General features: G+C 39.9%; 1 protein-coding gene across 3 annotated transcripts in view; it reads right to left on the minus strand.

Moving 5' to 3' along the window:
* The window catches only part of LOC126284428 (proton-coupled folate transporter-like), a 156,416-nt gene extending 152,391 nt beyond the window's left edge, over positions 1 to 4,025 (minus strand). The window contains exons 1-2 of one of the 3 annotated variants that reach the window (XM_049983346.1): positions 3,478 to 4,025; positions 2,488 to 2,665 (exon numbers count right to left, since the gene is read on the minus strand). In XM_049983346.1, the coding sequence (XP_049839303.1) occupies positions 2,488 to 2,665 (178 nt within the window). In that variant the 5' untranslated portion in view covers positions 3,478 to 4,025. Of the gene's footprint in view, positions 1 to 2,487; positions 2,666 to 3,054; positions 3,436 to 3,477 lie in introns of those variants that run through there. The other 2 variants (XM_049983347.1, XM_049983345.1) reach the window with 2 other exon arrangements.
* Positions 4,026 to 25,456: the final 21,431 nt, after the last annotated feature.

A 25,456-nucleotide genomic window follows, 5' to 3' on the forward strand; every position in this document is an offset into this window, starting at 1 on the left:
AAATCAGTAAGTTGAAATACTTTTATTCAATAATGTCATATGGAATAATGTTCTGAGGTAACTCGTCTTTAAGAAAGAAAGTCTTCTCAAAATTTTTTTCTGTATGAATAGTTTGTGGTGCTCACCCACAGACATTTTGTAGAGATCCGTTTAAGGAGTTGGACATTCTGACTAATGCTTCCCAGTATATTTACCAGCATATTTATTTCCTCATGAAGTTTGTTGTAAATAATCCACTGCAAATCAAAAGGAACAATGATGTACATATTACCATACCAGAAGGAAAGATTATATACGGTACATTCTTTGGCACAAAATGGGGGTGCGCAATGCTGCAACTTAAGATTTTTGATATCTTACACAATGATATAAAATGTCTAATAGACAGCAAAGTAAATTCAAAACTAAAATTAAAAAGTTTCTCCTTGATAGCTCCTTCAGGTCTGTAAAACTATTTTTGTTATATAATGTGTAAAAGTTGGTGCATAGGAATTACTAACTCATATCTGTATATTAAAAACAAAAATACAATAAAAATCTTATGAATGTAGCGATTTCTACAAATTAATTTGCAGTTTGAATGTATAATGATCCATTCCACATCATTATGATTTATCAGAAAAATGATCCAGGCAACATGAAACTAAGTAAGTAACTAACAATGAAGAAGAGGTAAAAAAATGAAGATTGCAACAAAACAAACATTAAAACAGAAATAAATTGAGTATACAATGATAACACTAATTGAGCGGGTGATTGAAAATGGGCTAACAACTACAATAGGTTGCTATTTGAGGACGATTGATTAGGCCTATAGGTACAACACATGTCACAGAGCAAGTTCCATTCTGAAAAGTTCTGAGATATTTGTCATTTGAGGAAGACTTCATGTCATCTTTGTGGAGAAGCAGGTAGTATGATCATGGTTGCTGTGTTACAGACCACACTGTGTGACAGGGTGTTATATACATGTTACCATAACAGCTACTAATCATGTCCATTCATCAATGCTGCCAGCTACGAAGTTGTCATGTCAGTGAAAAAAATTAATTAATCAGTTAGTGGTATGTGGGATTATGAAAAAGAGCAAGATGGGAGAGAATATTATCAGTCATGATATATAGGCTGGTATAGGGAAATGGTCAGGACAGGCAGTTCCAACCACACATGTAATGTTTGGAAGACCCAGATCAGCCTTTTGATGAAGCAGGTTGCAAGATCATGGTTCACTACCACATACCATGCTGAGTGTGGTAGATATTACCAGTAATTGTCAAACTGGTGCAGAGACCTTACCCATGATGGCACGCCACTTGGATCATCTTACTACTGGTTCCTCCTTTGACACCTCCTTTGACACACACACACACACACACACACACACACACACAAACACACACATACACACAGGCATATGATGCCAAAAATGTCTTATTTTAGTGTCATAGTTTTCTAGTCAACTTTCTGTAGCCTATGTATGTAGATACTTATTTCATGAACAAGTAGACGTGGATCACATGTTCCCATGGAACAAAGGAAAATATATACATATAAATAAACAAGTACACAAATAAAATGCATCATGTTCAGATGAATACTGCCAAGAAACACTCCCTATTTGGATTTTACACCATCCCTTACCACATCTTCTTACTCAATGGCTCTTACCTATGTGAGTGTTAAAGTTTGAAACTTTTCTATATTAGAATGATCAGAATAAGCCAGAGCAGATGGCAGTCAAAATGCAGGCAGAAAAGTGGTTTGTTGCCACATCACAGCAATACAGTAGTTTTACACAAGTTTCACATATTGCCACTTTTCAATGACACTGAAGTGGCTTTTATCACTGATGGCAGAATTCTGACAAGAAAGTTTAAAAAAAATGCATAAGCAAGTGTTAGATAGAGAAGCATAGAATGACCTTGTAAAAACTAATTCTTCTCAATACGATTGGTACTGGTATCTTATTTCTATCCTATTCTACTCCTGAAATGACATTATATGCTAAAAAACCCTCTAAGAATTTCATTCAGTGTATAATATTGTTTCGAAAACTTATCTGGCAATGAGGTTCATTATTATCTGAGGCTCTGAACAAGAGAGTAATGTCAACAATTTTTGAATTTAACAATTTAATAACTGGCATTCCAACTGACAACAAAAAACCAATAGATGCGAAGAGAAAGAATGGATCTGATTTTTCAAGACAGGAGCTTTTAACACTACTAGTTCCTGAGTTGTGTCCTACTGGAAAACTCAATACATAAACATTTGCCTTTGGAATTTATTTTTTACTACATACAAGAAACATATAGTGCAGAGAAATGAAAGAGTTCTCCTTATGAGAGTTTTAACATATCAACTTGGATACCATTCATGCAAACAATAATATTATAAAAAAAAGAAGAATCAAATAAACAATGTGACACAAGATGCTATTTAGTAAATCTCCTTTTTATAATGCTAATGAGTGGTTTTTGCACTGACCTGGTATTAGTGGCATGTCTTCACTCTGCTTCATGAAAGGCTTCCAATTGTGTGGTTTGTAAACAAGTCTGGAGGAATGTTCTCCAGCAGAACTACTGATTGTGTCAGAATCATGTTTATCAGTGTTAACTTCTGCTGTAGTTGCATCAGAGTCACCGAATGTTTCCACTGAGGGCATCTGTCCGAGAAGTGACAACTAGTAGTCAGGCATCTTATACCATAATAACAGGCTACGAAACAGTTACAGCAAAGAAAACAAAATCCAGTGAAATGCTGTGTTTCCCTGTGATTATTTTGTGATGTAACTAGTGTGGCAGTGGTATAAGTTAGGAACTAGTGGTAAGTCTCTGTAGGAAACTTGAGACTATACTACTACGTAAGTTAACATAATACTGAAAAATTATCTACACTGAGTAAAGTAATAAAGGTTTGTTGAAATCGATAGTCTCGGCCTTGGCATAAAAGTAAGTAAATACATAAAGAAGGAAGATTAAAGTACCAGTTATAAACAAGTTGTCTGCTGCTTACAGATTTTATCAGTAAGAATGACATGATAAAACAAATTACCGGTAATCACTCGAGGTATCTGGGATCGGTTACAGATTTCTGAACATTGACACTGGAAAAAAAAAAAAAAAGTGCTTTGAAATTTAGGGAAGGACTCGGCAGAAAAAGCCGCACACGCGCGGAACATTTCCGCAAACTGGGAACTATTTTCAAGACATTTATTTAGAGTCGATGCCCAGCCTGCGCTATATGCGCTGAAAAGAATCAGAATTACTGGGAAGACAGGTAACAAAATTTTAGTTCTGAAGGAAAAAAGGTCGCACAGTATAAAATTTTAACATAAACACTACGCTGTGGTCCTTTGCACTAAAATATGTAGTACGAGAATGGTTTTGTGAAATAATAACTATTGTCACGACACACGCAGAGCACGGTATAACAATGTTATGTATAAAGCGCTCGTCCAGAAATTCGTGTACGTACCTCAGCGGTTTCCGCGGTTAACTGTGCACCTGACGAACGCTCAAGGTTCTTCGTGAGAACCGGCTTGTCTGCTGATTTGGAAGCGATCCAGATTTATGCGGTCTGTTGTGCGTAAACGACGACGTTACCCAAAGGGTTGCGCCAAGCGTTAAACAACAATCACTACACCACACACACAACTTCGTCGTTGCCCACAGCCACACAGCCTGGTACTTAACCGCTATTGGATGCGCGCAGATGACAAAAAATATCGCGAACGGGGCAAACTAGCTTATAAATGTACAAATTTGCATATCTTTTATTTCATCTGTGAGCATAGTTACATGCAATCGGTGCCGTTAAAGTTAACACACCAGTAACAAGAGTACTCATACTGTAAACTTGGTCGTGTTTCATTAACTATACGAAAAGAATCCAGGATAGATACACAACGTATTTAAATAAATGTTAAAAACAACAAAAAGTTTCCTAACAGTACAAGACATATTTAAATAAAAGTCAATAACAACAAAATGTTTCCTAACAATTATAAGGTAAATGAACAACATATTTATGTAAATGACAAAGAAACTGAATAATTAACAATAAGTATATGAAACATTAATAAAATAATTACCCAGTGTGACATATTTAAAGTATGTAGTTAATTTAGTGTTCAGTTCTCATAAGAAAAGTGGGTCATTTGACACACATTCATGGAACTCTTTGGCAGAGTAAATTATTTTTCATCCATCTTGGAAGACTAGTTTTTCAGTTTATTTACTGGCACTGTGTAGGCATTTCTAGGTCAAGTCTAGCGTATGGCACATTAATTGTATGTCCAGTTCTTGCGTTGTGGTCATGAGCTGTTCTCCTTGGGTGAAAAAGACAAGGTAGTTGTAAATATAGGCTAGGCATTGACATTATATTTACTTTCTTAAAATAATCTCGATATGATTCATATGGACCGAGTCCTGAAATGCACATTACAGCTTTCTTTTGCCCTTTAACCACCAACTTTGAGCCTACGGAATTGCCCCACAATAGTATCCCATAACTCAGGTGGAAATACAAACACAAATGTTTTATTCCACCGTTGAGCATATTTACGTGTAATTGGTGTCGTCTGTGTTTACATAATAATATAAACTTTGACATGACAAATGTTATTAACTACACTATAATAATCCAGGATGGATGCAATACATATTTGGGCAAATGTAAATAATAACATGACGTTTCCTAATAGATCAATTACAAGGTAAATGAACTACACAGTTCAGTGAATAACAAATAAATAATCAAACGGATAATTAACGATAAGTACATGAAACAGTAATAAAATAGTTGCACAGTATGGCATATGTGTAGTTTGCAATTAATTTATAGTTCATTCTCATAAGGAAAGTGGGTCGTTTGTCACATACTCAAGGAACTCTTGAGCAGAGTAAATTACTTTACTTTTGATCCACCTTGAAAGACTGGTTTTACATTTATTTACTGGCACTGTGTAGGCATTTTCAGGTAATTTGTTGAAGTAGACAGGACCAAGATGTTTGTAGCTGTTATGTGTCTTTGCAAGCCTAGCATACGGCATATTAATTGTATGACCACTTCTTATATTATAGTCATGAACTGTTCCCCTTAAGTCGAATTTGCTCAGATTCTCTTTAACAAAGACTTTAATGCAAAATATACGTATAATAGAAGTTCTTTACTGACACTGGTCCTTACCTTGTACAGCAGGTAGATGACACGTGCTAGCCTGCCACATAATTTCATTGTGGTAGTGTCCCAGCTGATCTATGTGAAATCCTAATAGTTTGACTGTATTGTTACCACCACTGGGAGCATTTAGACAGAACAGAATGTCTTCAGTTTTACTATCATTCTCACACAGTACATTTGCCTAAAAGGAATTAGTACAACTCTCCATTGCCACTGCCATGCTGTATTGCACATTTTCAAGGCTGGTACCACATGTGATGAGTGTTGTGTCACCTGCATGTAACACTGTACCACATGGTACAATTGTGGGTAAATCAGTTAGTGCTGTTGCAGTTTCTTTTATGAGAATATTGTGGGAGACCATATCACAAGCTCTCCTGAGGTACAAAAGTGTTGCATAGATAAAAGTTTTAGTTTCAAAACAATAGTATGTTTTTGCTACCATGCTCTAAGCTGCTTTGACTGTAGATAGGCTGGATCTGAAACCAAACTGTGAGGAGGTGTATACATCACTATGCTCAAAATATTGACCCATCTATTTATGCATGCAGTATTCTATTATGCATAATGATTTCCGAAAAGGCGAGACAAATGATACTCTTCACATATGACTGCTACGTTTGGAAATATTTAAGAACAGTCCAGAATTCAGATATCGCATAGCTTTTGAGTATACATCAAATGTTAATTTACTCGCTAATCACATAAATTAGCGAAATATCAGTAAACCCTTGACAGCTGCAACGTCTGATAAATTTACAAATGAGTTAATGTGTCAAATATTTTATGTTAAAGGTGTAAAGTCTTTACGACTGAAGACTCAAACGCTAGTTTCTCTTGCATTTCAATGTTTATGATTTCATATCTCCAGAAGTATTGGTATGTGTTGTACAAAGATGTAATTTTGTAGGTATCTCCAGTGGTATATGAAAATACTGTCGGCAAAACGTGATGCGAATATTGTTAGTAGTAAAGAAGTAATAAATTAGAAAGTCATGACAGATGATAAAGTCTTGCTGCATGAACAACGAAAATGTCGTAAGTTATAAACTTCTTTATTTTTTTTATGGAGGATGTTAGCGAGAAAAAAAATTCAAAAATACTTGAAATTATGGGTAAAGTTTGTTGGAAGTCTGTAAGTCCTTTCATTTTCAAGCAATGAATGAACAGAGTGTGGGTAATTTGTGGGTCGTGATTAATGCTGCCTGGAGACATATACACAGTTTCTACCTTCAGTGCTTTACCTAATGAGTTAAACCTTTAACGTAAGATTATACATCTGAGTGAGTATATTATGGCAGCATTTTAAAATTTTAAATTCGGTCCGTGTATGAAATACTGGAAACCATGAGACGCCCAAACTGCATCTGGGATTGTGTGACATTCCATTAATACTTGTTCCATAGATCATGAAAACGACATTTTGTGTTGGTGTGGAACGTGACTGTGCACCGACTTAGTAACCGCTATCACCGTCTTCAATGATTAGTCTTTAGGCTTGTCCCGCCTCACGTCAGTATTGTTCACGCCATCTCTTTAACTCTCTGAGTACCAACAGTTTGAAAAAAATATACCTTTAAAAATTTTCACATATTTAACCTTTATTATCATAGTAAGCAACGAATATCTCAAACACAACGACCTCCTCCATGACAACCAGTATGGATTCTGAAAACATAGATCATGGAAATCCAACTCGCTCTTTTCTCACATGGCATACTGAAATCTTTGGATCAAGGCAGTCAGGTAAATACAGTACTTCTCGAGTTCTGAAAAGCATTTAACTCAGTATCACACATACGCTTATTGTCGAAAGTACGATTATTTGCGATATCAAGTGAAATTTGTGACTGGTTTGAGGTTTTTTTATGGTAAGGAGGACGCAGCGTGTTATCTTGGATGGAGAATCATTTTCAGATGTAAAGGGAACTTCGGCTGTGCCCCAGGGAAGTGTGTTGGGGCCCTTGCTAATTATATCGAATATTAAAGACATTGCCGACAATATTAATAGTCATATCAGACTTTTTGCAGCTGATGCAGTTATCTCTAATGAAGTACTATCTGAACGAAGCAGCATAAATATTCAGTCAGAACTTGATAAGATTTCAAAGTGGTGCAAAGATTAGTAACTTTCTTTAAATATTCTGAAATGCAAAATTGTGCATTTCATCATGCATAAAACAGCTAAGATCAATGTATTATGGACTTGTCTTCTCACGTTTGTCTTATTCAGTTCATATACGGGGAAGTGCACAAGCTAGCTACATAAAAAGAATTTTCACAATTTAGACAAGGGCAGTGAGATGCAATGCAAAAATACCACCAAGACCTGTAGGCAAGCTTTTGTACACTATAATACTATGACAGTATATTCAGTGTACGTATACCAAAGCATAATGGCGGTAAGGTCAAGTGATAAACACCTCCTAAATAAAGATGTACACAAACACAGTACAAGAGGAAATGAAAATTACTACATGATAAACAGAAATCTAAAACTGTCTATGTCTGCCCCTGAAGAATCAGGCAAAAGGTTTTTTAATAAACCCCCCAAAATCGTTAAAAAGGAAACAGACCTAAAATGTTTTAAAAATCATTTGAAACTATATCTCACAGAGAAATGTATATACAGTTTGAGTGAATACTAAGATGGTGTTTAAATATATTATATCATTACTGAAATGTACCTTTAAAAATTATCATTTCTGTATGTTGTTTGGACTTGTGTGAATATATAATGTGAAACATGTAATACCTTTGTATGTTTATAGACTATGTCTGTTTAAGTATTTGTTTCATTTATATAATGAAATCAAGTGTGATGTTAATAGCCTATTGTATGACACACCCAGTACTCTCAGCTGGATTCTCAGCTGGACTCCATGGGCAAGGAATAAGTATATAAATAAATAAATAACGTATTAGACTATTATTATAACAGCAGTGAGTCACAGGTGAAATTGGCTAACTCTGACAATTACCTGGGAGTAACACTATGTAGGGCTGTAAAGTGGAATGATCACATAGACTCAGTCGTGGAGAAGGCAGGTGGTAGACTTCAGTTTATTGGTGGAATACTGGCGAAATGTCATCAGTCTACAAAGCAGGTTGCTTACAAATCAATTGTGTGAGCCATTGCAGAATATTTCCCAATTCTGTGGGACCTGACCCAATGCGACCAACAGGCAAATAAAGGCAGCACAAATGGTCACAAATTTGTTTGATCTGTGAGAGAGTGTCACAGGGATGCTGAAAAAAGTGGACTAGCACACTCATGAAGATAGACGTAAACTGTCCCGAGAAAGCCTCCTTACAAAGTTTGTAGAACTGCTTTTAATGATGACTCATGTAATATTCTACATTCCTCTGAAACCCTAATAACTGGTACAATGGGACGTACCCTCTGCTAAGCACTTCTTAGTGTTTTGTGGAATATAGATGTAGATGTAAAATTCGAGAAGAAATTGGCAAAAGTAAACAATCAACTGTTTGAGGGCGGTGGTAGCATTTTGGAAATTCGTGGTAATGTCTTATGGGACCAAACTGCTGAGGTCACCGGTCCCTAAACCTACACACTGCTTAATCTAACTTAAACTGACTTATCCTATGGACAGCACACACACTCATGCCCGAGGGAGGGCTCGGACCTCCGACAGTGGGAGCCGCACGGGCCGTGACAAGGCGGCCAAGACCGCACGGCTACCCCGCGCGCCGTAGCACTTCAGAATTTAATGTAATATATAATGTAAAATTTTTCACAAAATGAGTCTTTAAGCCTATTATCATAGTAAGCAACCAATATAAGATGATAATCGCAAAGGTAAACAATCAGGTGTGTTAAGGATGTGGTTTCAGTTTGGCGCCAACAGTTTTCTACCACCTGTCACTTCATGTGACATTTGAAAGCAAATTCGGATTTTTTCCTATACAAAATCCCACATTTCAAAACTTCCACGAATTCCTAACTTCTAAAACAAATTATAGTCCATAGTAGCACGTAAAGTGGGCCTAAAATTTAATAAGTTTTGTATTACAATTACATGCTGTCCCAGTCGTTTCATTTCAGTAATACACATTAAAACAGTAGCAGAAACTCACACTTCCGTTACAGTAACTTAGGTGTACTTGGTTCACTGTCGATGATCTCTTTAGTATGGCCACTATAAAAAGAACTACATGTTGCCAGAAGCTCCTATACTCACGTAGCGCAGTCTTAGAACGTGTTGCATCGTCGACACGGGCTACGTAACATGCAACGCCATCTTTGAGATGACCTTGTCAACATAAAATTGTTGGCATAAACAAAACTGACTGGGGCTGCATTTACATGATGCGCTAACAGATGGCGTTTGACCCTACGGCTTATCTTAGAAGCTAGATTAAGGAAGGGCAAACCTACGTTTCTAGCATTTGTAGACTTAGAGAAAGCTTTTGACAATGTTGACTGGAATACTCTCTTTCAAATTCTGAAGGTGGCAGGGGTAAAATACAGGGAGCGAAAGGCTATTTACAATTTGTACAGAAACCAGATGGCAGTTATGAGAGTCGAGGGACATGAAAGGGAAGGAATGGTTGGGAAGGGAGTGAGACAGGGCTGTAGTCTATCCCCGATGTTATTCAATCTGTATATTGAGCAAACTGTGAAGGAAACAAAAGAAAAATTCGGAGTAGGTATTGAAGTCCATGGAGAAGAAATAAAAACTTTGAGGTTCGCCGATGACATCGTAATTCTGTCAGAGACAGCAAAGGACTTGGAAGAGCAGTTGAATGGAATGGACAGTGTCTTGAGAGGAGTAAATAAGATGAACATAAACAAAAGCAAAACGAGGATAATGGAATGTAGTCGAATTAAGTCGGGTGATGCTGACGGAATTAGATTAGGAAGTGAGACACTTAAAGTAGTAAAGGAGTTTTGCTATTTGGGAAGCAAAATAACTGATCATGGTCGAAGTAGAGAGGATATAAAATGTAGACTGGCAATGGCAAGGAAAGCGTTTCTGAAGAAGAGAAGTTTGTTAACATCGAGTATAGATTTAAGTGTCAGGAAGTCATTTCTGAAAGTATTTGTATGGAGTGTATCCATGTATGGAAGTGAATCATGGGCAAAAAATAGTTTGGACAAGAAGAGAATAGAAGCTTTCGAAATGTGGTGCTACAGAAGAATGTTGAAGATTAGGTGGGTAGATCACATAACTAATGAGGAAGTATTGAATCGGATTGGGGAGAAGAGAAGTTTGTGGCACAACTTGACCAGAAGAAGGGATCGGTTGGTGGGACATGTTCTGAGGCATCAAGGGATCACCAATTTAGTATTGGAGGGCAGTGTGGAGGGTAAGAATCGTAGAGGGAGACCAAGAGATGACTACACTAAGCAGATTCAGAAGGATGTAGGTTGCAGTAGGTACTGGGAGATGAAGAAGCTTGCACAGGATAGAGTAGCATGGAGAGCTGCATCAAACCAGTTTCAGGACTGAAGACCACAACAACAACAATAATTATTCCATCAAATTTCGGGGGTGCAGCAGCATTATTTCACTTCCGCCTCTGATGTTTCGGCTGTGCACCGTCAAGCCACCTTCAGAATGAGCCGAGGCTGAATGTTATACAGCTGAAATGTTAGAAGCAGAAGTGAAATTTTTGCGGCTGCACGCCCGAAATTTTATGGAACATCCATGTAATTGTGTTCTAAATAAAAAGTATTTGAATAAAATAAATGTTTTACTTAATTTCTACAGCCCCCCATTTCAGAGCGTCCCGACGATGTCTCAGCTAGATATGGCAACCCTAGCTGCAAGTGACTACTATGACTACTAAAATGGTCTACATTCGTAGAAGTACCTCAGCCTACCACTGAAAGTCTCACTCTTGCAATAGAAGCGGTGGTTTCACGAGGAAGACAGCTGTACTAAAAAAAAAGTACCAGAATGGTGGTTTCAGGCAGAAACCACTTCAGAGTAACACATATAAATGACACTAATTTTTAACATAGGCACCACGTCTCTGGAAACAATGGCAGGAACTCTCTACCAATCAGTCAATTCCTCAACGGTAGAAATCCGCTCATCGTCGACGGAGCCATTCGAGAACTGCTGTGTGGGCGTCCTCATCGTTGAAAAATTTGTTTCCCGTTATATCCTTTCAGTGTGCGGAAAAGATGGACAACGTATGGTGCAAGGTCTGGACTTCCCGTCATCTCCTTCTGTGCTTCCTCGGTCAAATCGTTGGCACCATTTCACTACGATAGGACGCGATATTCCATTTGGCCCATATACTGCCAGAATTTAACAGTGAATCTGTGTGCAATTTAGACGTTTTGTCCAGAATAAGCGTAACGTCCCGCGAACTTCAGCTCTGGAATCCTTTGCCAGTTGCCACGCCATTTCACTCGCACGGTGTAATGCACCTTTAATCTGTACCGCAGCAGAACAGTTTGTGCAGAACACCCTTCTGTCTTCTGACAATGCGCCACGATTTCTACTGGATGTTCTTAGCGTAGAATGACAAGTGCTATTTCTTATTTAAGTCTCTACGCATACGATACTGTCCAGATTGGGAGCTATCGATACTTAGTTCTTTAAGAACAAGTAATCTCCCACTGATCTCTACCATGTGCATGACATAAAATGTAAACGATTATGAAACATTAACACACGAACCTATAGAACTCGGTCAATTGATACGAAAGTCCGAAATTATTGCATTCATTTCTAATTAACATGTAATGAAATGGTGTAATGCAATGGTACTGATTGCGCCTGTTAGCCAAAGTACCTGAAACAAAGTTTGAAATAACAAGTGAACTGAAGTTAAAATCTTCTGGGTTATTAGGCTGTGTCATATTTCCTCTAATTCTATGAACGTGCTGATGGCCGTGTTATGGGCTCACCCATTTCGCCAGTTGCAGCGGATGTGTTTATGGAACATTTTGAGCAATAGGCATTAAGTGATATTCATTTGAAGCCTTCTTGTGGCTGTGGCTGCGGCAAAATGTATGTAGGTGAAACGGGAAGAACTGTAGAGGAACGCATTAAGGAATACGAACGGCACACGCGGCTAAAACAAAGTGTAAAATTTGGCAGTAGCGGAACATCATGAGAACTATGGCTGTGACATCGATTTTAATAACGCACGTGTGCTGGCTAAGGAAACAAACATTTGTAGAAGGAAGGTCCGAGAAACGGTTGAAGTTTCCAAGAATTCAATAGAGAGGATGTCTGTAGGCTTCCGGCACCGTGGCTTCCAGCCATCAAGGAAGTGAATATGCGGCCGCGCTGTGCGAGTAACATGAACAACGTCCTGCAAGTCACCTCGGCGGACAAAAATATTGGGTAAACATTCTCCCTCTCTTGCTCTGTCCGTTCGTAACCGATAGCAGTAGGAGGAATTACAACTAATAACCCTTCTCCAGCGTAAGTGTGGGATAGTGCCTTTCTATCCAATGACGATGGGCCACCAACAGTATCCACAAGAGCTTAGCCAACAACACCCCTCCGTCTACATCAGTTCGGGAATATGACCCCATGACGATGGCCCACCAATGGTGGCCGTAAGAAGTTTGACCAATACTACCACTTCTCCAGCACGAACGCGGGAAAATTCCTCTTTAAAAGAGAACGCGACATTAGACTGTGACAGTGTTCTAGCAATAGTGGACACAGGGAGATCCTGAGGAAGATCCCAGCACAGGGGTCGAAACGCCGATTAATTTCGGGGAAGAATGACGCCACCTGCTTACCCAGAAGATTTCAACTTCAGTGACAACGGCCACGAAAGTCTGCAGACTTACATAAAGTGTGAACTGCTATTATCCATCTGTATAACAAATGTATGTGACGAAAGTCACTAATCTACAAAGTAATTAAGATAATTTACGGAATTACGCAACCAAAAACATGCCAACACGTCGTCAAAAGGTACTTTCTGTGTAAAAGTCCTATCCAAAATGCTTTCATGTAGATCATTACAACGAGGGGAATTTTTAAGATTTTTAGTAGACTGATGTAAAATGCGCGCAAATATTATCCTATAAAATCAAACAATTTATGGGTATGTCAGCAATATGACCGTATACATAAGGAAAACTATCGAAAAATATGGAACATTACATAAAATCGGTAAAATTCGAGAAAAACTTGGTACAATTACGAAAAATTGAAGGAAAATACATAAAATTGAGGGAAATACGATGAGGTATGTAAAGTTGCGAAAACATAGCAAAATTATGTAAATTGACTGAGAATACATAAAATTAGGTTCAGATGGTTCAAATGGCTCTGAGCACTATGGGACTTAACATCTGAGGCCATCAGTCCTCTAGAACTTAGAACTACTTAAACCTAACTAACCTAAGGACATCACATGAAATATGGGGAATTGAGATGGGCTGAGGGTGCCCAGACACTTAACACCGAGAATTGCTTCAAGATTATGCTCTGCATGCATTCAGCTTTAATCCCCCAATTGTAAACAATGTGCAGGTCCGTAACACATACGAGGGTTGGAACTTAAATAGTGCAAACTATTTATTCACAACCGATACAAAAGAGTTACATGTTTGCACCTGTTACTGTCCTTCAAAGTAGTCACCAGCGTTGTGTAGAAGCCGTTGCAAGCGATGTGGAAGACGTAGTATACCGTTAGCAGAGCATGTTCTATTGATGGTGCGAATGGAGCGGTCTATTACCTGTCGAATCTCTCCAACAGTTCTGAAGCGAATGCCACGAAGTGGTTCCTCCATCTTCGGAATCAAATGTACAGTATTACTGTTCGTTTTTGGAGCATCACCTCCGACCATCTTTGCGAAAGAAACGGCGACACTTTATGCGCAAACCACCCATCATTTTGCACGATAATGAGCGGGCGCATACAGCGCAAGCTGTGGCTGCTCTGTTCGGTCGATGGGACTGGGAAGTACTGTACCATCCACCATATTCCCCCGGGCTTAAGTCCTTGTGGCTTTGATTTGATTCCGAAGATGAAGGAACCACTTCGTGGCATTCGCTTCAGAACTGTTCCAGAGATTCGACAGGTAGTTCCATTCACTCCCTCAACGGAACAGGCTCTGCTAACGGTATACTACACCTTCCACATTGCTGGCAACGGGTTTTACACAACGCTGGTGACTACTTTGAAGGACAATAACAGGTACAAAAATGTGACTCTTTTGTACCGTTTGTAAATAAATAGTTACTGCTATTTAAGTTTCAACCCTCGTACTTCAACATAGAAGATATTACACAGAAGCTTTGTATTAAAGAAGGCGAAACTTACGTCTCCTTATAAAGAACGGCGTTCTCACACATGCACTCGCATATAGGTATTAGCAAACTAGGGTTGGATCTCACAAACAATATTATTCCACAAGTATTAAGAAGAAGAATCAACACGTTAAAAAGACTTGGGACATTCCCTAGCATGTACTATAGAAGAGTAGACCGATGTCACATACATTTACCTCAATAGGGTGAAGAGGGGCACTCTAGAGATGTGGGGTCTGGACGAAGTTGCTATATTATCCTACACATGAGCAAAACTACTTAACATCGGTCCATGACTTCTGTGTCTCAGAGGAAGGCTACCAGGGCAGTGGTGGTGATGCTACTGTAAACTGCAATAAGACTGTTGCGTCTCATTAGGCTACTGATCGAGTTGTTTACTTCTTCATAAGATGTCACTGTTTCTTCTTATGCATTTTCATGCAGCAGGGCATGAGTGGCATCTCCATGAAAGTATTCATATCGTTTTTTCTCGCTGTATTTGCTAGTGATGTATGGCTGCATACTTCAAAATCGCTACTGCTACTAATAAGCACAACTGACATGGGAAACGTGATTGAGGGTAGGTACATTTCTGATTTAAAAGACGTATAATACCAGACAGTTTCCCAAGAGAGAGAGAGCAACAGCTATCTGACTATACCTTCGCTGTGAGGAACAGCTCAGTCACTTCCTAAGACACCAAATCGTCTCCACAACAACAAATATTCACAATGGAGGTAAAAAGGACCGACTAGACGTGCTGTTTACGACAAATGGGGGGAACCTAGCATACAGCGATCAACATACACCTGGGGCTATACATGCATAAGCCGTCAAGTCATCAAAAAGAAGAAATGTCAATACACTCGAGACGAATATGTGAGATACAACACCTAGAGAATTTTCTGATGAACAATGGGTGCTCTACCCATTCTGTAAGAAGCCTCACATCATAGGAGGAAAATGTTGGGTACAGCCTTTCTACGATATACATAGTGGTCCATTGTTAGTGACCGGGCCAAATATCTCACGAAATAAGCAGCAAACGAAAAAACTGCAAAGAACGAAACTCGTCTATCTTGAAAGGGGAAACCTGATGGCGCTATGGTTGGCCCGCTAGATGGCACTGCCATAGGTCAAACGGATACCAACTGCGTTTTTTAAATATGAACCCTCATTTTTATTACATATTCGTGTAGTGCGTAAAGAAATATGAATGTTTTAGTTGGACCACATTTTTCGCTTTGTGATAGTTGGCGCTGTGGTAGTCACAAACGTATAAGTACGTGGTATCACGTAATATTCCACCAGTGCGGACGGTAATTGCTTCGTGATACATTACCCGTGTTAAAATGGACCGTTTACCAATTGCGGAAAAGGTCAATATCGTGTTGATGTATGGCTATTGTGATCAAAATGACCAACGGGCGCGTGCTATGTATGCTGCTCGGTATCCTGGACGACATCATCCAAGTATCCGGAGCGTTCGCCGGATATTTACGTTATTTAAGGAAACAGGAAGTGTTCAGCCACAAGTGAAACGTCAACATGTGCAACAAATGATGATACCCAAGTAGGTGTTTCAGCTGCTGTCGCGGCTAATCCGCACATCAGTAGCAGACAAATTGCGCGACAATCCGGAATCTCAGAAAGGTCGGTGTTGCTACATCAACATCGATTGCACCCTTACCATATTTCTATGCATCAGGAATTGCATGGCGATGACTTTGAACGTCGTGTACAGTTCTGCCACTGGGCACGAGAGAAATTACGGGACGATTACGGATTTTTTGCACGAGTTCTATTTAGCGACGAAGCGTCATTCACCAACAGCGGTAATGTAAACCGGCATATTATGCACTATTGGGCAATGGAAAATCCACGATGGCTGACACAAGCGGAACGTCAGCGACCTTGCAGGTTAATGTATGGTGCGGCATTATGGGAGGAAGGATAATAGGCCCCCATTTTATCGATGGCAATCTAAATGGTGCAATGTATGCTGATTTCCTACGTAATGTTCTACCGATGTTACTAAAAGATGTTTCACGGCATGAGAGAATGGCGATGTACTTCCAACATGAGGGATGTCCGGCACATAGCTTGCGTGCGGTTGAAGCGGTATTGAATAGCATATTTCATGACAGGTGGATTGGTCGTCGACGCACCATACCATGGACCGCACGTTCACCGGACCTGACGTCCCCGGATTTCTTTCTGTGGGCAAAGTTGAAGGATATTTGCTATCATGATCCACCTACAAGGCCTGACAACATGCGTCAGCTTATTGACAATGCATGTGCGAACATTACGGAAGGCGAACTACTCGCTGTTGAGAGGAATGTCACACGTATTGCCAAATGCATTGAGGTTGACGGACGTCATTTTGAGCATTTATTGCATTAATGTGGCATTTACAGGTAATCACGCTGTAACAGCATGCGTTCTCAGAAATGATAAGTTTACAAAGGTACACGTAATCACATTGGAACAATCGAAATAAATTGTTCAAACGTACGTGCGTTCTGCATTTTAATGAAAAAAACCTAACTGTTACTTACTGTTCGTCTAAAATGGTGAGCCATATGTTTCTGACTATTACAGAGCCATCTACCACAAAGCGAAAAAAGTGGTCCAACTAAAACATTCATATTTCTTTACGTACTACACGAATGTTTAATAAAAATGGGGGTTCTTATTTTTAAAAAAACGCAGTTGATATCCGTTTGACATATGGCAGCGCCATCTAGCGGGCCAACCATAGCGCCATCTCGTTTCCCCCTTCAAGCTAGACAAGTTTCGTTCTTTGTAGTTTTTTCGTTTGACGCTTATTTCGCGAGATACCTGGACGGGTCACGATCAATGGACCACCCTGTATACCTATTGTGACTGCCAGTGATCGTGTATAGTGGGAGGTAGCTTATAGTCAGTCCCATTCCTGTTCTGCCCACAGCTGTGTGTTATTCCTAAGTGTCCTCTGCCTGCAGGGTGGGAAACCTCTCTCAGTTGTGTAGTCTCTGAGGAACATTTTTTAAAAAGTCTTCCTTCGTGTGGGGTGTCTTATGAATGGTTGTAGGAGTGAAGATTGGAGTTTACTGCGTGCATGTTATTAATCGTGATAGCATTGGCACTTCTGAACTGAGAGGGGCAAATTAGCATCTTGTGTGTGTGTCAGCAAAAGAAATTGATGGAAGATTTAAATTTTTCAGACAAGTATTTAACGACAATTTGTAGTAAAGTATTTGACATGTCAGAATGCAGGATAGAACTTGTGAAATCGGTTGGCTCATGCTTGCAATCATAGAAATTCCGTACTATGATCAATGTGCTGAAATATGTAGATAGCTTAATTGCACAGATGAAGGTGGCCGTTTTAAAGGCACGTATTCATGCTGAGCTTTTATTAGCAGAAAACGTATTTATAAGTAATGAAATAAAGAAATAATTTTAGCCATAGATATACTCCATGGCTGTATAAATATTATATGCAGCCGCTGGAAACATTTGAACATTTTTGATCGTCGTATAATTAGACTAAGAGGCACCTTTTGTTTTCTAGCTCTGGTCCAGATAGTACACAAAATGCCTCACCGCCATTAATGCTACATTATTCTATTAATACTTGATGAGTTGCAACCAAATGGAACTCTAATTGCATAATGTAAATGTCGTACTTTAAATTGCGTTTTTATTTCAGAATATGTTGTTATTACTAACCTATATATGTTTTATTTTGTATCTTTAGTCGTTGTAAGATTGTTGAGCGACTTGGCATGGCAAAAGGTTTCGTACTTTTAAGCAAAAAGTCGTCCAGTTCGATCCACCGTCATCTTCGGGTGCTGTCTTTTCACTAAGTCCGATTTGCCACAGGGAGAAGAAACACGCCTAAAATACATGAACTGACCTTTAACAAAAAGAAGCCATGCTCAAGCGCCGAGAATTTGTATGACTGTTTTTGATATTCATTACTGTAATTCATTGTATTGTCTCGATCAAGGAACGAATGAGCTAAAAAAAGTACACTTTGGTGTATATGCTCAAGAGTTAATCCGAACAGACATGCTGCACAGTCATCTATCTATCGAGAATCGTACTCTAGTACATAGAAATGACACTTTAGTCGACAAATTTGTAAGATTTGTGTGTTAAGTCTATAATAGTTGTATGTGTAAACATACATCAGTAATATGTAGTGTGAAGCTCGAATGTACTAACAGAAACGCAACTGACGAGCTTCAACCTGGCTGTCCAAATGTGAGATGTCACTGTGTCGATTGGTTCTGAAACAATACTGTAGAAGTATCAAAAACACGAAAAGAATACTGCTGCTCCCAGTCGTTAAGGGTGACAGATTTGTTAAATAGCAGTCTGTCATCGATTATGACTGACTGAGTAACATGTATATTAAATCATTTTGTGGAAGTGGCGGAGTCGAGAAACCTCGTGAGGGTGATGCATCTGGGGGAGAGGTGACGTTTTCATAGAAAATAGCGAAACCCTCCGAAGTTACTCTTTCTACAATAAGTATGTCAGTTCTTCCTGTTCTGCCATTTGCTGACTGTCGTACAGGACCATAAGTAACATAAATACGATGAGGGGATTTTAACAGTAATTGCATTATTTACTCCTCGTCTAATATGTGATAATTACTATATGTCGGGAGGGTTTTGCTACGATACTCAGCTGTTGCGAATATGGAAGTACCGTAATTTTTCGGACGCTGTATCCTATAAACGATAGTCAGAAATGATAAGGTGCTGGAACATAAAGTTACTGTGGTTAGTGTTCCGACATCTGCACAGAAAATGACAGGGGCGGTACTGCGTCCAGTCGTAAAGGATGCGATTGTATTGTTTAATGAAAGGTCGCTTATAAGAGGTACATTGACTTTAAATACAACTGACCCAATGAATTTTCTATTACAGAACAGTGAACATATGTGGAGGTGTCTGTGGTGTGCAGGGGACCCAGTGCTTACAGGTGCACATTTTAGGAAAAAACGAAACGTGTGTCTCTTCTTTGTTTTGTAGAGTGACAATGTGGTCCACTGGCCTGCCACAAGCTCTTAATGAGAGATCAGGGCCTTCTGCTGCTGGGTGGCTCAGACATCTGCTTGCATCATCTACAGTGGCTGGCTCATCTTACGTTTTGTTAACACTGCACGATATATCATTGCAGTGGTAAAATGGGACCTGCCATAGTGTAAAAACAATGTCCTCTTGAATTATAGCTGGTTGTGCAATCTAAAAATTTCCATGGGTGAGTCATAGGAGAGGGGGGTAACATTGTAGGATTGGGGGTGTGGGTGAGTTAGGTTGGTGGAGATGCCTAGTTGCCCTATTTGCGTCAGTAATGGGTGGTTTTTGAATTCCAGTTTAAAAAAATAGTTCAAATGGCTCTGTGCACTATGGGACTTAACTTCTCCTAGAACTTAGAACCACTTAAACCTAACTAACCTATGGACATCACATACGTCCATGCCCGAGGCAGGATTCGAACCTGCGACCGTAGCGGTCGCGCGGTTCCAAACTGTAGCGCCTAGAACCGCTCGGCCACTCCGGCCGGCAATTCCAGATTACCCTACAATTTCCCTCCTTATGCTGCTTCCTTGTGTTGTTTTGGTGCTGAGAGTGTTCACGAGCGCGACATTCAATTCTACAGAGACTTTTGCAGCGTCATACTCTTATTTTTCGTCACGATGTTCGCCAACGACCGTCTACGTTGTGACTTAGCCGATAATGTTGTCCTCTTTCGATGTATTCGCTATAAATGTTGAATACAGTGTCTCTTGAAACACCAAACGCTTCGGCTCCCTTGGTTGAGGCAGCTCCCACAATACGAGCACCAACAGTTTACTAACGTACGATTTCAGTTAGCTCCGACATAATGCCCTCAAAACTACACAGACCACGACTGACGTTTGAAATGTATTGAGGACATTGCACAGTTTCCGTTTGTGGTGAAATAGAACAGCGCAACCTGTAGGCTTGCGTAGCATCTGCATTTATGTTCCAGCATGAATTTATCGCAGTGCTTCTCTACTTTTCTTAGGCCGGTATTACACTATCAAATTTCTTTGTCAAAGATGTTTGATGGTGTAATAGGGACTTTGTCAAATGTCGTCCAATATTTGATCAAATCTAGGGCCTCGCTGTAGATTTGATCAAAGAAATCGCTTATCTTCTGTTCACTGCAATGTGACATGTTACTACATGGAGCGCTAGCATCGCTGCAGCGTTCTGTCTTCTGTGGTGTTTTTATAAACATTGGCGGTAAATACAATTGGTGTGTGCCGACAACTACAAAATTAATAGATATGTATGAAGCTGATGAGGCGCTTTACAACGTGAGGCACCCTGAATACGAAAATAGATTAAGAAGATTGGAGACCTGACCTGACCTAACCTAACCCTCTCCTGTAGCAAGGAATAGGGGTGTTACAGTGAGCCTGTCTTCTGAAGATGTAGCAGTTCTTAAGTGAATATTGTGCTTTGTGATACGAAGATACACATACAGAAATGTATGCTCATCCATTCTTAAGTAATTGTTGTACGACTTGTAACGTTCCCTGGCATCACACTCAATATTAATAAAATGAAATGACATTTAATTGTACTATGTACGCCGCTATGAAGAAATTCGAATGTACTGTAATTGTTTAACAAAAAATGTTATTTAATTTTGTGTAAAGGACGTTGGTTATTATTGTAATATTTTCTGTAATAATATTCTCGATGTATTTACGATTGTAATATTTCTATACTCATAATGTAATTACGAAATATGTTAATATCTGCGATGAAAAAATGTAAAATAGAGCCACAGAGGAAAATAATGTTGTAAGATTACAAAGAGACATTCACAATCAGCAATAATATAAATAGCGCTACATAATGTGTATTCTTTGTCGTCTTCCTCTAGAGCCGAGAGAGAGAGGAACCTGTGACGTAGCATTATATGAATGAGTAGACTTCGTTTGTCTGTATCTATCTTTAGCCGCCATTAGAGGAGAAATCATCAAGGTGTGTAATTTTGATTATTGGTATGGTCTAAATACATTATAATTTATCAAAATTGTGTATTACTAATGTAAATTAGCTTGCCCATGACATATATAATATTTCTTTAAAGAATTTTCAGCACTTTTATCGATTATCGTTGGTGTTGTTGGGCTGTGCCGCGACCGAACGATTTGCAGTGGCGGCATATTTAAAAAAATTGTTCCGCTATAAAATTAACCAAACCCGTAAATCGGGAGCAGGTAAAATTAGCAGTGAATTACGAAATATTTTTCTTTTACAGCGATCCTGAGGCTGACTGAATTTATTACTGGTTTTACATTTGTGCATTCATAGGCGGATAATTAACGTTGAAGTTGTTAATCTGTTGGTTCTTTCCATTTCTAAAGCAAATAACTTAAACGTATAGTGAAGTGTGTTTTGTCAATGATAATTAAACGTTCATGTCGGCTTGGCAATATTTAACCATTTTATGCTAACAGAGACAGTCTTGTGTTCCATAGCTAACGCCGGGAAAGAATACAGTAAATATTTAAAAACCCACTGCATCTAGAAAATGTGTACCAAGGCCGAAATACGTAAAAAAATAATTTAAATAAGTTTCAAATAAATGTTATTAATCAGTTAGGTTGGATTTATCAGCATGAGAGGATTTCTAAGGTTCACGTAATTTTAAATGTGCTTAATTCTGTCTAAATGAATTTTTATTACCACACTTAAATAAGAGGTTCTACAACAAAGTTCATACTGAAAGAGTAAATAACATAAATATTTAAAGCCATTTCTTCCCCATTTTCATTTTTTCATCCATTCACATTTTTACATAATAAATATTCTTTTTTTTTTCATCAAAGACTTGACGTTTGCCGGCCGCGGTGGTCTAGCGGTTCAGGCGCTCAGGCCGGAACCACGCGACTGCTACGGTCGCAGGTTCGAATCCTGCCTCGGTAGGAGATGGCTACTGGCAGAAGTAAAGCTGTGAGTACCGGGCGTGAGTCGTGCTTCGGTAGCTCAGATGGTAGAGCACTTGCCCGCGAAAGGCAAAGGTCCCGAGTTCGAGTCTCGGTCGGGCACACAGTTTTAATCTGCCAGGAAGTTTCATATCAGCGCACACTCCGCTGCAGAGTGAAAATCTCATTCTGGAAACATCCCCCGGGCTGTGGCTAAGCCATGTCTCCGCATATCCTTTCTTTCAGGAGTGCTAGTTCTGCATGTTTCGCAGGAGAGCTGCTGTAAAGTTTGGAAGGTAGGAGACGGATACTGGCAGAAGTAAACCTGTGAGTACCAGGCGTGAGTCGTGCTTCGGTAGCTCAGATGGTAGAGCACTTGCCCGCGAAAGGCAAAGGTCCCGAGTTCGAGTCTCGGTCGGGCACACAGTTTTAATCTGCCAGGAAGTTTCATATCAGCGCACACTCCGCTGCAGAGTGAAAATCTCATTCTGGAAACATCCCCCGGGCTGTGGCTAAGTCATGTCTCCGCAATATCCTTTCTTTCAGGAGTGCTAGTTCTGCATGTTTCGCAGGAGAGCTGCTGTAAAGTTTAGAAGGTAGGAGACGGATACTGGCAGAAGTAAAGCTGTGAGTACCGGGCGTGGGTCGTGCTTCGGTAGCTCAGATGGTAGAGCACTTGCCCGCGAAAAGCAAAGGTCCCGAGTTAGAGTCTCGGTCGGGCACACAGTTTTAATCTGCCAGGAAGTTTCATATCTGCGCACACTCAGCTGCAGAGTGAAAATCGCATTCTGGAAACATCCCCCGGGCTGTGGCTAAGTCATGTCTCCGCAATATCCTTTCTTTCAGGAGTGCTAGTTCTGCATGTTTCGCAGGAGAGCTGCTGTAAAGTTTAGAAGGTAGGAGACGGATACTGGCAGAAGTAAAGCTGTGAGTACCGGGCGTGGGTCGTGCTTCGGTAGCTCAGATGGTAGAGCACTTGCCCGCGAAAGGCAAAGGTCCCGAGTTAGAGTCTCGGTCGGGCACACAGTTTTAATCTGCCAGGAAGTTTCATATCAGCGTACACTCCGCTGCAGAGTGAAAATCTCATCCTGGAGTTGTAATATTATGTTTCAAATGCAAACTCTCTTTTTTCGATGTGTTTACTGAAGATGATTATGTAATGGTAACTGTTCTGAGAAGGAGGAAGTGTAAAAGAATCTTTTATTTACGTGAAGAGGAATTATAAGGTAATTTTTTGAAGTGCCATTTTCAACTACTTTATAATGTTTAATTGATCATGGGTTTTTCAAAAGTAGAAAAGGAACCAAGTGAGTTCCGAAAGTACTTCGATTTGAAACTAACAGAGAACTCATTGCACCTCACGAGTGTCTCTGTGTAGATATAGTAATTTGTAGCTTTAGCACAGCGGCGCGCAAGACAGAGCAGTACTGCAACGCATTATCCGGATTTGTGCAGAATAGAGGTAAGGACTAAATATTTTGATGTTTTTTTATTCAATCTGGGCCAACTTATGTCATTCAGAGACAGTTTGTGTGTGTTGTGTATCAGTTTTAGTTCTGGGATGTGTAATCAGTTTTAGAATACTAATTATTGTAGGTTTTATGTCAGAGTACAATAATCAGGCAGTTTATACTGTTCAAAATTCTTGCAGACAGATTATTCAATTTATCTGTATTAAAGGCTTGCCTTCGCATTACCTCAGTTCAGTTTTCTATTACGATTCATTGCTACACTGCTGGCCGTTAAAATTGCTACATTAAGAAGAAATGCAGATGATAAACGGGTATTCAGTGGAAAAATATATTATACTAGAACTGACATGTGATTACATTTTCACTCAATCTGGGTGCATAGATCCTGAGAAATCAGTACCCAGAACAACCACCTCTGGGCGTAATAACGGTCTTGATACGCCTGGGCTTTGAGTCAAACAGAGCTCGGATGGCGTGTACAGGTCCAGCTTCAACACTATACCACAGTCATGAAGAGTAGTGACTGGCGTATTGTGACGAGCCAGTTGCTCGGCCACCATTGACCTAGATGTTTTCAGTTTATGAGAGATCTGGAGAATGTGCTGGCCAGGGCAGCAGTTGAAAATTTTCTGTATCCAGAAAGGGCCGTACAGGACCTGCAACATGCGGTCGTGTATTATCCTGCTGAAATGTAGGGCTTCGAAGGATCGAATGAAGGGTAGAGCCACGGGTCGTAACACATCTGAAATGCAACGTCCACTGTTCAAAGTGCCGTCAATGCGAACAAGAGGTGACCGAGACGTGTGACCAATAGCATCCCATACAATCACGCCGGGTGATATGCCAGTATGGCGATGACGAATACACGCTTGCAATGTGCGTTCACCACGATGTCGCCAAACACTGATGCGACCATCATGATGCTGTAAACAGAACCCGGATTCATCCGAAAAAAATGACATTTTGCCATTCGTGCGCCCAGGTTCGTCGTTGAGTATACCATCGCAGGCACTCCTGTCTGTGCTGCAGCGTTAAGGGTAACCGCAGGTATGGTCTCCGAGCTGATAGTCCATGCTGCTGCAAACTTCGTCGAACTGTTCATGCAAATGGTTGTTGTCTTGCAAACGTCCCCATCTGTTGACTCATGGATCGACACGTGGCTGCACGATCCATTACAGCCGTGCGGATAAGATGCTTGTCATCTCGACTGCTAGTGATACGAGGCGCTTGGGATCCAGCACGGCGTTCCGTATTACCCTCCTGAGCCCACCGATTCCATATGCTGCTAACAGTCATTGGATCTCGACCAACGCCAGCAGCAATGTCGCGATACGATGAACCGCAATCGCGGTAAGCTACAATCCGACCTTTATCAAAGTCGGAAACATGATGGTACGCATTTCTCCTTCTTACACAAGGCATCACAACAATGTTTCACCAGGCGACGCCGGTCAACTGCTGTTGTGTTTGAGAAATCGATTGAAAACTCTCCTCGTGTCAGCACGTTGGAGGTGTCGCCACCGGCGCCAACCTTGCGTGAATGCTCTGGAAAGCTGTATTGCATATCACAGCAC

This window comes from Schistocerca gregaria, chromosome 8, assembly GCF_023897955.1.
Source record: "Schistocerca gregaria isolate iqSchGreg1 chromosome 8, iqSchGreg1.2, whole genome shotgun sequence".
NCBI lineage: Eukaryota > Metazoa > Arthropoda > Insecta > Orthoptera > Acrididae > Schistocerca > Schistocerca gregaria.